This window comes from Pelophylax lessonae (genome assembly GCF_965119305.1).
Source record: "Pelophylax lessonae genome assembly, chromosome: 2".
NCBI classification, from domain to species: Eukaryota; Metazoa; Chordata; class Amphibia; order Anura; family Ranidae; genus Pelophylax; species Pelophylax lessonae.
In genome coordinates, this window is record NC_138769.1 from 305613933 (window position 1) to 305630360 (window position 16428).

General features: G+C 39.5%; 1 protein-coding gene across 2 annotated transcripts in view; it reads left to right on the top strand.

Moving 5' to 3' along the window:
- The window catches only part of ACACA (acetyl-CoA carboxylase alpha), a 525165-nt gene that overhangs the window by 346789 nt on the left and 161948 nt on the right, over nucleotides 1–16428 (top strand). For both annotated transcript variants that reach the window (XM_082245775.1, XM_082245774.1), the window contains exon 44: nucleotides 3406–3516. In XM_082245775.1, coding sequence (XP_082101901.1) covers nucleotides 3406–3516 — 111 coding nt within the window. The remainder of the gene's footprint in view (nucleotides 1–3405; nucleotides 3517–16428) is intronic.

Below are 16428 nucleotides of genomic sequence, written 5' to 3' on the forward strand. Positions count from 1 at the left end.
CTTTTTCCACATTCCTTGTCTTGGTGTCACAGGGCCAGAAGTAAAGGAAATTTAATCAATGGAATCTCAGAGAAAAATGAAAAACATAAATATTTTAAGATTTTTAGATTTTAAGTCTTCTGCACGTTATAAAAAAAAAACAAAAAAACAAGCTGGAGTTAGGCTCTAAGTGTAAAGTTAGCTAAACTAATGGTATTGAGCATGTAAAATGATCAGTTACATGCTATTTGGTTTACCAGTGATAATAATGTGCTCCAGCCATAATTTCTATTTTAGGACAGGTTTAGCATATACCATTTTTTCACGCAAATTCTTATGGTTCTCACTTTAAAATATTTGAAAATAAATTGAGATGAGCTGTAGTGTAAACTAGACACAAAATCCACCTTATAAAAAAAATTATATATATATATATATATATATATATATATATATATATATATATATATATATTTATATCTGTAAACCTCTGATCCCAATGTAATCATCTAAAGAGCTAGACACAAGAACAGGATGCTAACAAAACTAAACAAACAGTGACACCTAATGGAGAGTAACAACTAAACCATAAGCTGTATATTCACCTAATAGACATATTAATAGTTTACCTGCACTATAGCTACAACTTTACATTTAACCAATTTGTGAATCATCCAGTTTATTTAGTTGAACGAATTTGGTATTTAAAAAAGTAATTTAATCCAAAAGTGAGATACTGGAGAGCTTAGTCTTGCACTGGTTCTCTATTGGTGAAATCTCTGAACATAAGTTGCAAAATCTATCCTCCTTTAACAGTCCAGAAGAAGGGGGCCTTGTTTTTTTGTATACAATATGGAAAATGCAGTAGGATGGATGAGCCCTCACCCTTGCACCAAGTGGAGTGTGACTGGAAGGAAGGTGAAAAGATATGGAGGTTTGTTCAGCCATTGTCGCCAAAAATAAATAAAACAATATTCCTTCCAAAATAGTAATTAATTAAAGTTTGCCTTATAATGGTTTTGTGTAGATTTATTTATAAAAACATACAAGCTCAACTGAGCGGGTAACACACTGTATAAAGTATGCCACCCCCTAACAACATTTTTGTAAATATTTTATTATATCTTTTCATGTGACAACACTGAATAAATTACACTTTGCTACAATGTAAAGTAGTGAGTGTACAGCTTGTATAACAGTGTAAATTTTCTGTCCCCTCAAAATAACTCAACATACAGCCAATAATGTCTAAACCGCTGGCAACAAAACTGAGTACACCCCTAAGTGAAAATGTCAAAATTGGGCCCAATTTGCTGTTTTTCCTCCCTGGTGTCATGTGACTCGTTAGTGTTGCAAGGTCCCAGGTGTGAATGGGGAGCAGGTGTGTTAAATTTGGTGTTATCGCTCTCACTCTCTCATACTGTTCACTTGATGTTCAACATGGGACCTCATGGCAAAGAACTCACTGAGGATCTGAAAAAAAGAATTGTTCCTCTACATAAAGATGGCCTAGGCTATAAGAAGATTGCCAAGACCCTGAAACTGAGCTGCAGCATGGTGGCCAAGACCGTACAGCAGTTTAACAGGACAGGTTCCACTTAGAACATGTCTTGCCATGGTCGACTAAAGATGTTGAGTGCACATGCTCAGCATCAAATTCAGAGGTTGTCTTTGGGAAATAGACATATGAGTGCTGCCAGCATTGCTGCAGAGGTTGCAGGGGTGGAGGATCAGCTTGTCAGTGCCCAGACCATAAGAGAGTACACTGCATCAAATTTGTCTGCATGGCTGTCGTCGCAAAAGGAAGCCTCTTCTAAAGATGATGCACAAGAAAGCCCCGCAAATAGTTTGCCGAAGACAAGCAGACTAAGGACATAGATTACTGGAACCATGTCCTGTGGTCTGATGAGACAAAGATAAACTTATTTGGTTTAGATGGTGTCAAGCGTGTGCGGCGGCAACCAGGTGAGGAGCACAAAGACAAGTGTGTCTTGCCTACAGTCAAGCATGATGGTGGGAATGTCATGGTCTAGGGCTGCATGAGTGCTGCTGGCACTGGGGAGCTACAGTTCATTGAGAGATCCATGAATGCCAACATGTACTGTGACATACTGAAGCAGAGCATGATCCTCTCCCTTCAGAGACTGGGCCGCAGGGCAGTATTCCAACATGGTAACCACCCCAAACAAACCTCCAAGACAACCACTGCCTTCCTAAAGAAGCTGAGGGTAAAGGTGATGGACTGGCCAAGCATGTCTCCAGACCTAAACCCTATTGAGCATCTGTGGGGCATCCTAAAATAGAAGGTAGAGGAGTGCAAGGTCTCTAACATCCACCAGCTCCGTGATGTTGTCATGAAGCAGTGGAAGAGAACTCCAGTTGCAACCTGTGAAGCTCTGGTGAACTCCATGCCCAAGAGGATTAAGGCAGTGCTGGAAAATAATGGTGGCCAGACAAAATATTGACACTTTGGGCCCAATTTGGACATGCTCACTTAGGGGTGTACTCACTTTTGTTGCCAGAAGTTTTGACATTATTGGCTGTGTGTTGAGTTATTTTTAGGGAACAGCAAATTTACACTGTTATAAAAAGATGTACACTCACTACTTTATATTGTAGCAAAGTGTAATTTCTTCAGTGTTGTCACATCAAAAGATATAATAAAATATTTACAAAAATGTTAGGGGTGTACTCACTTTTGTGAGATACCGTATAACTAATAAATGAGATATACTGTATGTTCTGGGCATTCAGTGCCAAATATCAATGTGACAATGAAAGTAAGTAACTTAACATTAACGCACAAGCAACAGTAATTAAAGACATTTAATGAATCATAGAGTAACAGAGGGATTAGGAGTAAATGGATACTGCACATAGAGCAGTGTTTTTTGGGGCTTCTAAGCATCTTTTAGCTTGACCAACACTGGAATCGCATGTAACGTGTCTGCTCCTATGTCATTTTCCATTAAATGTTCAGACAGTAGACACATTAAATATGAACTATTTTCATATTAAATATTACTGAGAAGGATTTCATCTAAATATTGGTTAATTAAATAATCAATATCAAATTGTTGAAAATTAGGACAAAATATATTTACTCATCTTAACCTCTTGTTTTTTGGGTACATGCATTTTTTTGACTAAACTGACATTTTTTTTTTTTTTACATTTTTATTACTTGAGATATTGCATTGCTTGTAATATACAGACTTTAGCAAACAATTATAAACAGGTTATATGTAATCTACAGGAGTAAATTGAATTTCCTTTATTTGCTGAAAATGTTCTTAGCTTGAGAAAAAAAAGAAAACAAATGCAGTCACTACATCCAAGGACTGTCATATATGTTTATTCTGGGGTTTAGATATCCTCTTTTATTATGTTGGTTATACAATATATTGTTTCTGTGTGCCTTTATAGGTAACTTGTCGAGCAATTGGGATTGGAGCATATTTGGTCAGACTGGGTCAAAGAACAATTCAGGTTGAAAACTCTCATATCATTCTGACGGGAGCTGGAGCACTAAACAAAGTAAGGCAGCATTGTTCCATTGATATTTTGTTGTGTTATTTCAAATGTGCTCAGAGCTGAGCTGAAGTATTTTTGCAGAATGATATATTTTTTCAAAAGCTTTATAAACCATGATGACAAAATCAAAAAAAGACAAAAGGCAGAGACATAAGTTTCATAGGCAACCAAAAGTTTTGTTATGCTTTTTTTTTTTTTTTAATTTTAAAACGGAGGTGCAGAAGTTTATTTTCTTAAAAACTTTTGGAGAATGATGGGCAATGAGACATCTGATCATCTAAGCCCATTCTTCGTGGCTGCATTGTTTCCTCGAAAATCTGATTATTCCCTGTAGCTTGTCAATTCTTATTTAAATGAATTTCCATATTTTGACGGTAGCCTTAAAGTGTCACTAGACCCACATCATAAAAAACTATCAATAAATGATGTATTACATGCAGTTCATACTCACTCAGTCACTATGAGATTAGTTTTCTGTATTCTGCAAAAAACCTGGTTGATCCTGCTGCTCTCTATCTCCACCTTCTGTTCTCTATCTCCACCTTCTGTTCATGTCCCCAATTCAGCTAGGGAATTTGCAGCTGTGGTGGCAACTCTACACATGCTCAGTTTTCAGTGAGTTTCTATGCTGAGCACTTCCTCCCTATCACATCTGAGCAGCCCATGTGAATATAGAGTCACGCATGTTGGCGTATACACAGTGGTAAATAACAGCCCACTCCCTCTTCTGTCATGCCCACTAATCAGCTAAACGCAATAGGGATGGCATATTACTTGTAGATTAGTGGAGGCTTCGCCTCTCTTTTATTCGAGGACACAGGTTGGAGGGGTGTGACACAGCCTGTGACTGGCAGAATTTTGTCCACGCCGTGTTATTTCCACAAAATAATATAAGATTTTGCTTCAAATATATATTTGTATGCGAATTTACAACACTTTTTTGATATTATTTATTTACTTTCACTCTGTATTCCAAAGACCGTTTTTTTTTTTGAACATGTGACCAGCAGCAAAGGTCTAGAAGCTCCTCCTGCTTCTGTTTCCCTTCAGACAGGCTGGGAAAGATATGGGTCATGTGACAGTTGTATATTGATTTGGAAAAAAGGTACTTAGATGGGTTTTTTTTAATAAAAATAATTAGTGCCATCATCCACATACAGAAATAGAACAGACAATGCAAATTAAACAGCATTTGCTTATTATCACTTTAAATGTCAGAAAGAACTGATGGAATCTCATGAGCCAAACGTTTTGTGGACAGTAAATTCTTTACCTCCACTATATGTTAATTAAAAATTAAGATTTATTATAGTATTTACAGTCAAGTCCAACAAAGTGTATGAACTATTACTGATAATGTGTAGGCATTCTGTGGTTGTCTTTACATCAGTTCCTTTGTGTCATAGGAGGACCTTTTTTATTTTAGGGTGAGGCTGTAAAACTCTTTACAATTTTATAGTCATGTCTACGTTAGGTTCACCAACAACTGGGGAACTTGAGGGCCTGCTGGATTGGACATACATACGCTGGCTCGGAGAATTGGTACTTTTTTTTAGAGCCGGCGGTTGGCTTTCAGAAGTCAACAGCCGATTTGGCTCGAGAGCCGCTCGGCTGTTATCCCAGCGAGTGGGAGGGGGCTCCCCCTCCAGCGGCTTCATGACGCCACTTCCGGTTTACTCGGCGGCTAACAGCGCAAAATTTAAGAAACTTTCAGTATTCAAAAATGCCTATTTCGGCATTTTGAATACTTTTAAGTGCAGTGGAGGGGTCTGGGATCTTTAAGATCCCAGATCTCTCCATAAAGAGTACCTGTCACTCCCTATTACTGTCACAAAGGATTTTCCTTGTGACACAATAAAAGGGATCAGATTTTTTATTTATTTTATTTTTTAAACAGTGCTAAAAATATTAAAATAAATAGAAAAAAAAACATTTTTAAGCACCCCGTCACCGAGAGCTCGCGCACGAAAGAAAACGCATATGTAAGTTGCAAATGAAAACGGTGTTCAAACTACACATGTGAAGTGTCGCAGCGATCGCCATAGCGAGAGCAATAATTCTACAAAAAGACCTACTCTTTAATTCTAAACTGGGAACCGTTAAAAAAAATTTAATTGTCGCCTATAGAGAATTTTAAGTAGCGTAGTTTGTCGCTATTCCATGAGTGTGCGCAATTTTAAACTGTAACATTTTGGGTATCTATTTACTCGGCATGACATCATCTTTCATAATATACAAAAAAATTGGGCTAACTTTACTGTTTAGTTTTTTTTAAATGCAGTGAAATGTATTTTTTCCAAAAAAATATTCATTTGATAGACATTTGAAAGGCTGCACAAATACCGCATGACAAAAAATATTGCAACGACCGCCATTTTATTCTCCAGAGTATTTACTAAATATATATATATATATATATATATATATTAATAATGTTTGGGGATTCTAAGTGATTTTCTAGCTAAAAAAACTGACGTGTCATAGAACATATGTCAGAAATAGGCTCGGTCCTTAAGTGGTTAAATTATCACCTGGGATAACCCTGTGATCATTTGCAAAAAATACAAAGCACTAAGAGAAAATATTTAAACACTTCTCTACATAAATGTAAAATTCAAACCACAATATAAAAAAAAGTCAGAAAACATGTGCCCAATAACAAACTGTGTAATATGGTAACACTCAGTCTTCTTGACATAAAGTCCACACAGTTTAATTGTGAAAAGAAGTCCTATCCAACTTGTGATTCCACCACAGGAAATCACCCCAAAGCGCCCCGCTGTGTATTCAATCCTCCTTCCAAGTGCTATTTACCTCCTTCCTGTACCATAGTTTACAAGATTACTTGTAGCGTGTGACATCATGCATATCCACCCCGCTGACGCATTTTGTAAATGGACTTCCTCTGGAGTTTATGTTTTCAAAGACGATGCTGACCATTTTCTTCAAAAATGTTTTGATGGACTGTCAGGGGTCATAATGACCAAATTTGGCAAGGTGGGTTTAAAGAGTGTCTGTGAGATAAAACTGCTAATCCAGAATTTACTTGCAGTTCATCAGTCTACACTTCTTTATAGTCGTGTCATTAGAACATATCTTTTTCATTTTGTGGAAGTTATCTTTAATAAACTGATAAATCTGGCTGTACACTGAGTGAATTTCTGCCAGTTTCTGGTGAACCAGATGATACATACGCTGTTCAGGTATTCTCACAGCCGGCTGGCGCCGTTTGCAGGTGTATAACCGCTTTGTCCCTTTGAGCTGTAAGCTTTAGTGGAGGAATCTGTTACCACAGCCACAAGCTGAGCGAAAGAATTCTATGTGTGTTTGGCCAGGTTTAGTTTTTATTCTCACCCAGTGAGGCACACAGGAAGTCAAATAATCAGTTATACTGCCGCCAACAGGAAGACTGGACACTAATAAACAGAAGAACTGCAATCCAACCCTAGAATGACTCATCCTCTACATAGAAAACCTCAGTTTCTTGTTAGTGTCCTAGGACCATGGACATTTTTACTTTTGTCTTTACTAGCATTTCCCTTTACTTTTATTTCTTCCTTTGGATTCTTCAACCTCAGCCAAGATTCCTCATTATTTTGCTGTTTGAGTATGTCTTGTACCTGCCTAGGTCTGTGAATTCCTGAGATTGGCAATGATGCAACTAAGCCCAAAATGTGAGGCAAACAGGAATATATTTTGCAGTGTGTTCTCACACAGTCATTTTGAAGAATTCCCATTTCTTATTGGCATCAATGAACACCGAACAGAAATGATTAAAAAAGCTATAAATTATAAGAAAATACCTTTTAAAAATATAGAAAAAAGTAACACTATGATCATTTAATTGTTACAAGGAATATAATAGAATATGTAATAAGGAGATCACAGCCTCAAACATTCAAAACAAAAGGCAGACTGCAAAAGAGAGTAAAATCAGAAAAATCTTAAATATATTAATAGTAAAAAGGGTCAGGTCTGAGCATGTAGGCATTTTACAAAATAATCTAGAGTGGGTGACTGGGGACAAATAGAAGGCAAATTTTTTATATACCTTCTATAGTTTGGAAGATACTGGAGAGTTCAATAAAAGACCAACAGTTAGCATGGGTTCATGAAAGACCAATCTGATTTCCCCACATATAGCTAATGTGTAAAGTAAAGTCTACAGGCTTGGAAAAATCAGTTTGTAAATGGATAGAAAACTGACTAAAAGACCGTATTCAGAGAGTAGTGGTTAATAATTCATACTCTGAATGGTTTTAGTTTATCAATGGTGTACCCCAAGGTTTAGTGCTGGGACCCTTCATTTTTTTATTATTTTTATAAATTATATAAAGTAACATTTCAGTCTTTGCAGATGATACCAAGTTATGCAGTGGAATAACATCCCTACAGGATGTCTTCAACCTATAAGCTGACCTCAATGCACTGTTTAATTGTGCAAATGTGTGGCAAATGGATTAATGTTTAAAAATTTAAAGTTATGCGATTGTGGGCTAAAATATGTATGCTTCATATATACTAGGGGGAGTTACAACATATGGTGGAAAAGGATTTGGGTGTTCTGGTAGATCATAAGCTTAATATTGGCATGCAATGACAAGCTCTGGTTTCCAAAGTGAGCAAAATCTTTTCTTGTATTAAAAAAGGTATAGACTGCAGAGAGGGAGAGAGAGAGAGAGAGATCATTTTGCCCCTGTACAAATCATTAGTAAGGCTCATCTGGAATATGCAGTTCAGTTTTGGGCACCAGTTCACAAAAAGAATATTGGGGAACTGGAGAAAGTGCAGAGAAGAGCAACCAAACTGATAAGAGCCATGGAAGACCTCAACTATGAGGGCAGATTAGCTAAACTGAATGTATTCTCTTTGGAGAAGAGGAGATTAAGGAGGATATGATTAATATGTATTGATACATAAGTGGTCCATATAGTGAACTCGGTGTAGAGTTAAGGTCATTACAGAGGACAGGGGGGCTCTCTTTACGTCTGGAGGAAAAGAGATTTAATCTCCAAATAAGGAAAGGCTTCTTCACAGTAAGAGCTGTGAAAATGTAGATAGACTCCCTCAAGAGCTGGTTCTGGCCAGCTCAGTAGATTGTTTTAAAAAAAGGCTTGTTTTTTTTTTTTTCCCTAAATGCACATAATGTAACTGGATGCTAATATTTCTAGGTAAAGTTGATCTAGGGAATATCCGATTGCCTGCTGGGGGTTTAGGAAAGAGTTTTTTCCACCCCCCGATGAAGCAAATTGGATCATGCTTTATTGGGGGGTTTTTTTGCCTTCCTCTGGATCAACTGTGGGTATAGGATTTTATATATGAAGGTTTTCTATTTGTGTGTGTGTTTTTTTTTTTCCTTTGTTGGTTTGAACTGGATGGACCTTAAAAGGAAAACTGCTAGACAGGTAGAAGGTGTGCTTACCTATAAGGATTCTACTGACCCATACCTGCAATCCCTTCTTAAATCCAAATGTTTTAAAATTCTTTTTATTAGAAGTTTTTAACATAAACGTTACAGAGAAACAAGTTCAATATTCAGCACTACACTCCCGGATCAATGAAAGCAAAAATCTTCCCATAAAAAAAAGGGTACACAAAACCACATCCCTCCTGCAAAATCCTGGGTAATTGAAATCTAGCCACAAAAGGAACCCGTAACCAGGGAGCGATTATTCTGACACGGTGGAGTTGTCCTCTATCCAACCACCCCATACCTTTTAAACTTATTAGGTACCCCTCTATTAAGATATGTGGCTTCATGCATCGGCAAAGCCCTATTTATCAATGCCTTCCAGGCCATTATGATGGGGGCCATCAGTTTCTTTCATGACAAAATAATCATTTTACGTGCACAACACCGGAGCAGGGTGAGCAAAGTACAGATCACCTTTTTGGATTCTAACTTGTCTACCAGGCCTAACAGACAAACTGCTATAGAAGGTCTTATGGTTATTGTCGTGACTAACCTTACACAATCCATCACCTCCACCCAAAACTCCCGGACGTGCAGGCAATGGCAGAAGATGTGCAGAAAATGTGCCCCAGGGGCATCGCACTTCCAACAGTTCGAAGGATGCGCAGGAAAAATCCTTGCCAGTTTTAACAGGAGTGTAGTATAATCTGTGGAGGAATTTGAACTGTATCAAATGATCACGTGCCAACACCAATCTAGTAAGCGTGGTGCTCCATACATCAACGCAATCCTCGTTATCAAGCTGTGGGAAATCCGACAAACATGCAGCGCGGCAGGAGGCCAAAACCTTGGTAGGGTCTGTGAATCATTTCTTATAAATAATAGGGCTACAGGTCTTTAGATAGGTCTTTATCTCTGAGGAGGGATTCCAGGTCACCAACCTGCACATTCAGATTGGAAGACCCAAATTGGCCAGAAAACACAATAGGTGGGAGATAGGGAGCTGATATGTGCATTTAAGCCCTTCAAATGTCAACAATACCCTATTTCCGACCACTGCACCCATACTTATCCCATATCTGGTTCAAGTGAGAAATGAGCCAAAGAGGAGTATATGGAGACACCACGCTGCCCTGGAGTTCAGCCCTTCTAGTCAAATCCCACACCATGATGACAGATCGCATGGAACCCGTAAGGGGATAAGGGCACCCACCGGTACAACAAATGGAACAATGTATCATAGGATCCTAAAACTGCAGCTTCTAGAGTTACTGCTGCATCATCATCTGGCAACCACCTGTGCGCAAACACCAACTGCCCCACTGAGAAATACCTGGCAAAATTGGTTACCACCAACCCCCCTTCTTTCCAGGGCTGTTGCAACACTTGCAATCTCAAGACGCGGTGTCCCCCCACCCCAGAGGAAGTCTGAATTTACTCAATGGTCTGGAAAATAGTCTTGACTATCCAAACTGGAGAGTTCCTGAAGATATACAGAAATAGGGGGAGAAATTACATTTTCAACAAATTAATTTTATAGATCAGGGATAGCGGTAGGATACACCAGGCTTGCATACAATGTTTAAGAGTTTGACGAATTGAAGCGACATTGAGGGGGATAAAATCAGAGACCCTCAGGGTCAGAGATGGAACCTTCAATGGCAAAATTTGTGACTTACCCCAATTTCCTTTGAGACCAGAAAATTGGGAAAAGGTGTCTAATATGGATAAGGCTGAGGTCAATGGCTAGTAATGATCTCCCAGGAAAAGTACCATATCGTCAGCATATAATTATGTTTATTTCCTCCAACACACCCACCTGGATCCCCTTCACCCCGGAGGACACACGCAAGGCTAAAGCCAAGGGTTCTATAAGTAGAGCAAATAAACTGGGAGACAGTGGACATCCCTGGCGTGTCCCCCTAGCTACCAGGAAAGACTCCGAAACCATCCCATTGAGCAATGATATAGTAGCGTAATCCATTTACGAAATGTAGGGCCAAAGCCAAACTGCCATAATACTTCCTGCAAATAGTTCCAATCTACGGAATCAAAGGCCTTTTCTAAATCTAAAAAAGACTAAGATTCTCCACTTGGTAATCTCAGAGCCCAACGCTAGATGGCTGTATCTAAATGCTTGTGTCCCTTAGTAAGAAAATGGAAGTGAGTAAAAATCCTATTATTTTAATAACTAAGGTTATCAGCTAATGTATGTCTTGGACCTCTCCTATGTTCGATCTACACTCCTCTCTGGGTCAGCTGATGCCTCCCATGGCTTCCAGTACCATCTCTACGCTGACGATACCCAAATCTATTTATCCACCCCTCAGCTCACTCCCTCAGTCTCCTCACGTATCACTAATTTACTAGCAGATATATTAGCCTGGATGTCACACCACTTCCTCAAACTCAATCTATCCAGAACCGAACTTATAATTTTTCCTCCACCACGTGCCCCTTCCCCTGATCTCTCTTTCAAAATCAATGGCACAATTATCAGCCCATCCCCACATGCCAAGGTCCTAGGTGTTGTCCTGGACTCTGAACTCTTCTTCAAGCCCCACATCCAATCACTGTCCACATCTTGCCACCTCAATCTCTGCAACATCTCCAAAATGCACCCCTTTCTAACCAATGACACAACAAAGCTCCTAGTTCACTCCCTGGTCATCTCGCGCCTCGACTACTGCCATTCCCTTCTCATTGGCTTACCTCTACATAGGCTATCCCCCCTTCAATCCATCATGAATGCTGCTGCCAGACTCCTCCACCTTACCAATCGCTCAGTGTCCGCTACTCCTCTCTCTCAATCCCTCCACTGGATCCGCTCACCCAACAAATTTAATTCAACATACTAACAACATCTTACCAAGCCATCCACAATCTAGCCCCCGGCTACATAACTAGCTTAGTCTCAAAATACCAACCTAATCGCTCTCTTCGTTCCTCTCAAAACCTCGTGCTCTCTAGCTCCTTGGTCACCTCCTCCCATACTCTCCTCCAGGACTTTTCCAGAGCCTCTCCAATCCTATGGAACTTCTTACCCCAATCTGTCCGATTATCTCCTACTTTATTAGCTTTTAGATGATCCCTGAAAACCCTCCTCTTCAGAGAAGCCTATCCTACCCACACGTAACAACTGTACTTCCAATTTCTCCATCAGCTCATCCCCCGCAGTTATTGCCTTTTGTTTTTCTTGACCCTCCCTTCTAGATTGTTAGCTCTAACAAGTAGGGCCCTCAAATTCCTCCTGTATTGAATTGTATTGTAACTGTATTGTTTTCCCTCATATTGTAAAGCTCTGTGAAAACTGTTGGCGCTATATAAATCCTGTATAATAATAATAATGAATGCATAAAGTATATACAGAAGCAGTATGGTTTCCTAGTATAGCTGATAGGTGGTGTAGTCATTTTTTTATTTGTTTACTGCTTTAAATTCGCCATCTATAGATTGTGTCTTTGTAATGTACACTAGACGAGGCAATTTCTTTTACCCTGGAAGTCCAGGCTTTGTCTATATTTTAATTTTGTGCATGGGACTCTTTCCTTTAAAACTTTCTTTGCATCCTAAAGTATTACATTAGCACTGGAGTATCGTATATCTTCTTTTGAATGTTGGTTGTAATTCCCTCTATCTGTAAAAATTAATATTTATTGCGTATTTAAACCATATTTCTGTCTGTGAAGGGTAGATGTGCTATAAATATTTATACTTTATATGCGTTAATATTGTATGATTTGTACCCAAAATGGAAATCATTTTTTGTTGCGTGACTTCTGTTCTACATGATCCAGCAGTGGTTCTTTTATTTAAAACCTGGTACACAGTATCCTAGCCTTGACTAACAGAAATGTATCAAATCTTTTGGTGGGCCCTTTTTTCTTTAGAGTACAAATGAGGTTAAATAAAGTTGACATGTTGTGACATTCCTTCCCTGCACGTGGCTCGCCATATATTGTTGTGCCAGAAAGACAGGTTCAATTTTTCGTTGTGTAAACAATATAATGTAGGTGTTTGGAGCCTCATTCAGGACCACATAGACCCTCATTCAGGAACACTCTTGAGGTGCCCACTATTTGATTTTTTTCTTTCATGTATTGGATGTGATTATTTCTTCACTGGATTGAAGGCAGAAAACAGATAGAGAGCACTGTCCAATGAGACTACAGTATTAGTGGTTTAGTAGAACCTCATATTAGAGCACTAAGGCTTCATGCACACTAGAAAGCTAAAATCTTCTTTAGAAATGCTGGACAAAAAAACTTGAATGTTTTAGCGTTTTTTTGCTGGCGTGTAGCAGGGTTTTGCCTAATGTGTGAGCTACGTTTTAGGGGCCACCGGCATCCTTAAAACCCCTCCCTCCTGAACCATACTAGTTTATATGCCCTAAATATGGGGGGGTGCTTTGGGGCAGGGGGGGACAAGGGTCTCTTCCCCTCAACCCTGGCTGGTGGTTGTGGGGTTCTGCGGGGGAGGGAGTTATCAGAATCCTGGTGCCCCCCCTCTCAATGTGGATGAGTATGGGGTACATAGCACCCCTCAAATTGACCAAAAAATTGTAAAAACAAATAAAAACATAACATAAGTTTTTGACAAATCCTTTATTTAAAAATTTTAAAAAATGTCCCCCGGTGTAGATCCAAAGTCAATTAGGATGCCCACCACCACCGCCGACTCAAAAAAAAAGAAGAAAAAAAATGGTCCAGACGAAGGCTCCTGCCATCTGAAAGCTCTTAAACAACTCAGGGGGAGGGTGGCCCCGTCTCTTAGTTATTTAAGAGCTGTCAGATGGCAGGAGCCTTCGTTAGGATCTGAGGGGTTTTTCTTTTTCTTTCTTTTTTGGGGTCGGTGGTAGTGGTGGACATCGTGATAGACGATGGATTTTCACCGGGGTACATTTTTTTTTAATAAAGGACTTGTCAAAAACATGTGTACTATTTATTTACTTTCTACACTTTTTTTGGTGAATGAGTAGGGGGTACTATGTACCCCCTACTCATTCACACGAGGGGGCGGGATTCTGGGGGCCCCTTGTTAAATGTGCATACACCCTAATCATTGTAGAAGTATGTACTATATCTATACACATCTAGATCCTGAGGGATCTTACACAAAAGAGGTAATTCCATCCGCAATACACATTGAGCAGGCGGATGGCAGCTGTGTCTCCGCGCTGTGTGCGGAGACAGAGCTGTCAGGTCCCCGCTCTTCTCTATGGGGGAATCGGATGATCCGTTCTCATGCAATCCCATCCGATCCGATCCGCTGAATGGATGGAAAATAGGGTTTCCATCCGTCCAGATTTGACGGACCGGATCGGATGTCGGTGGACATGTCTCCGCTGACATCCGATGCCCCATAGAGATGCATGGGGCATCCGTTCAGATCTGCCTGAAAAACTGACAGGCGGATCTGAACGGTCCGCTAATGTGAAAGGGGCCTAAGTATTTACAACACATTAACAATATAAGTCCCCTGGCTTATATATTTACAATTTACCCACAACAACCATATTTACAATACAATGTATGTACAAGCATGGAGTTAGTTTGCCTTTCCACTTCAAGTCGGGGCATGGTTCCCACACAAAAGAGAGCATAGCTTGGTGACAAAGCATTCTATCCCCCTCTCCTTTCTGTATTGTGGCTAATATAACTCTCCCTAATTGGTCACTGTACCTAGCAAATGTATATTGGTTACAGCCTGATTGGATGAGTTAAAGAAGGCTGCTATTTACTACCCGTGTAGTAATCAGGGTAAACAAAAGGCCAACCTTTGATGTCGAACTAATTTCAGTAACACCACCACAACACTCCATGCTTTTCATCCATTTCCTTCTAACTGAAATATATTTCTAATTACAATAATATTTGTAACTTTTAATGGAGATTTCACATAAACCTATTCTGTAACAAGGGGTTTCCAAATTCCAATAAGCCCCCTGCCCATAGACCCCCACACAGCCCCCCTGCCCCAAAGCACCTCCCCCATGTTTGGGGCATGTGGCCTGGTATGGTTCAGGGGGAGAAGGGGCACTCACTCGTCACCCCCCCCCCTTACCTGGCCTGCCAGATTGCATGCTTGGGTAAGGGTCTGGTATGGATTTTTTTGGGGATGAGGGGCACGCCATTTTTAAAAAAAAAAAAAAAAATTGGGCGCAGGGGGTTCCCTTTAAATCCATACCAGACCTGTATTTGGGGGGGAACCTCCACACTGTTTTTTTTCCACTTTTTTTTTTACTATTTTTATTGCCAGTAATGTTTTTTCTTCCATTTAGCTGTCAGTCAGTTTAATCTGGATAAAAAAGATTCCCCCCCCACCAAAGAATAGTTGGTCCCTTATTACAAATGTATTTTTTATGAATGCTAATATGCAATCATTTCTTTTAGTTCTTGTATGTTACAAAAGTGTTACACACCTGGTATAGGAGCACACCACTTTTATTCTTTCAAGTACCTTGTGAAGTGAATAATAACATTTACTTGACCTGCTTTGCTAATTTAGGTCGTTCATACTGGCTAATATTTCGGTGATAAAAGTTATGAAAAGTGAATAAAGAGTTTAAACTCTAAAATTTTCCTTGACCATGGCTGATTAGTAGAGGAGACAGCCCCATCAAAGCTAGCAAAATGTGATGAGGTCAGTTGCCTTTTGAGTACTTGAGAACTGTGGATGATCTTCTTGTTCCCTGAATCAATTTAATAGATCATGACTAAGTAGTGTTTGTGGTGCCTTTTGTCCTTTCCTAATTACATTTAACTTTGCTGTATTATACATGGACCTTATCTGTAAACTTTAGCCTGGCCATACATGGAGAGAGATATACCTTGAAAACAATTTCCAGTTGTCTTGCTGCAAATTATGAGAATTTCTATAGTAAACATTCAAAAATAGAACAGACAAAAAAATGGACAGACCCGGTTTATCACAATTTTACATTCTGTATTTGCAGTTCAGGTTTTCTTTTTTCAGAACAAGTTTTCTTGAGTATGGCCACTTTTACTGTATGACAGGAAGGATTCTAAGCCTCACCTCCTTACTATCTCGAATGAGCTCATTTATCCACTTCCCATATCATTAGGCAACCTATAAACGGGCTTGAGTTGAAGTGCTTATACCAGGATCATGACTACAGCCGATGATTTATTTTGGGTAAAAGTATTCAGGGGAGCCACTAAATAACTTTTACAGGTGGCAGAAGAGGCCCCCCCCCCCTCCTGCTGCCATATTTAGCAGGCTCTCCAGTCCCATCATTGAGCCCAGTAAAAATTTGACTGGTGGCATTGGCTTGTTGGGACACAGTGAGAGGAACTAATGTGCTTCATCCCACTGTGTGATGTCAGAAACTGAAACCGATGAGGATTTTGTCACTTCTAGTTTTGGTGTGATGTGAACATTACCGGCTTGTGAAAGAACCAGTCTCATCAGATGCTTTGGAGGCCAGAGGAGAAATATGGGGTCCAATAGACCCTAGATCTTTTTATAAAGAGGAGCTGTCA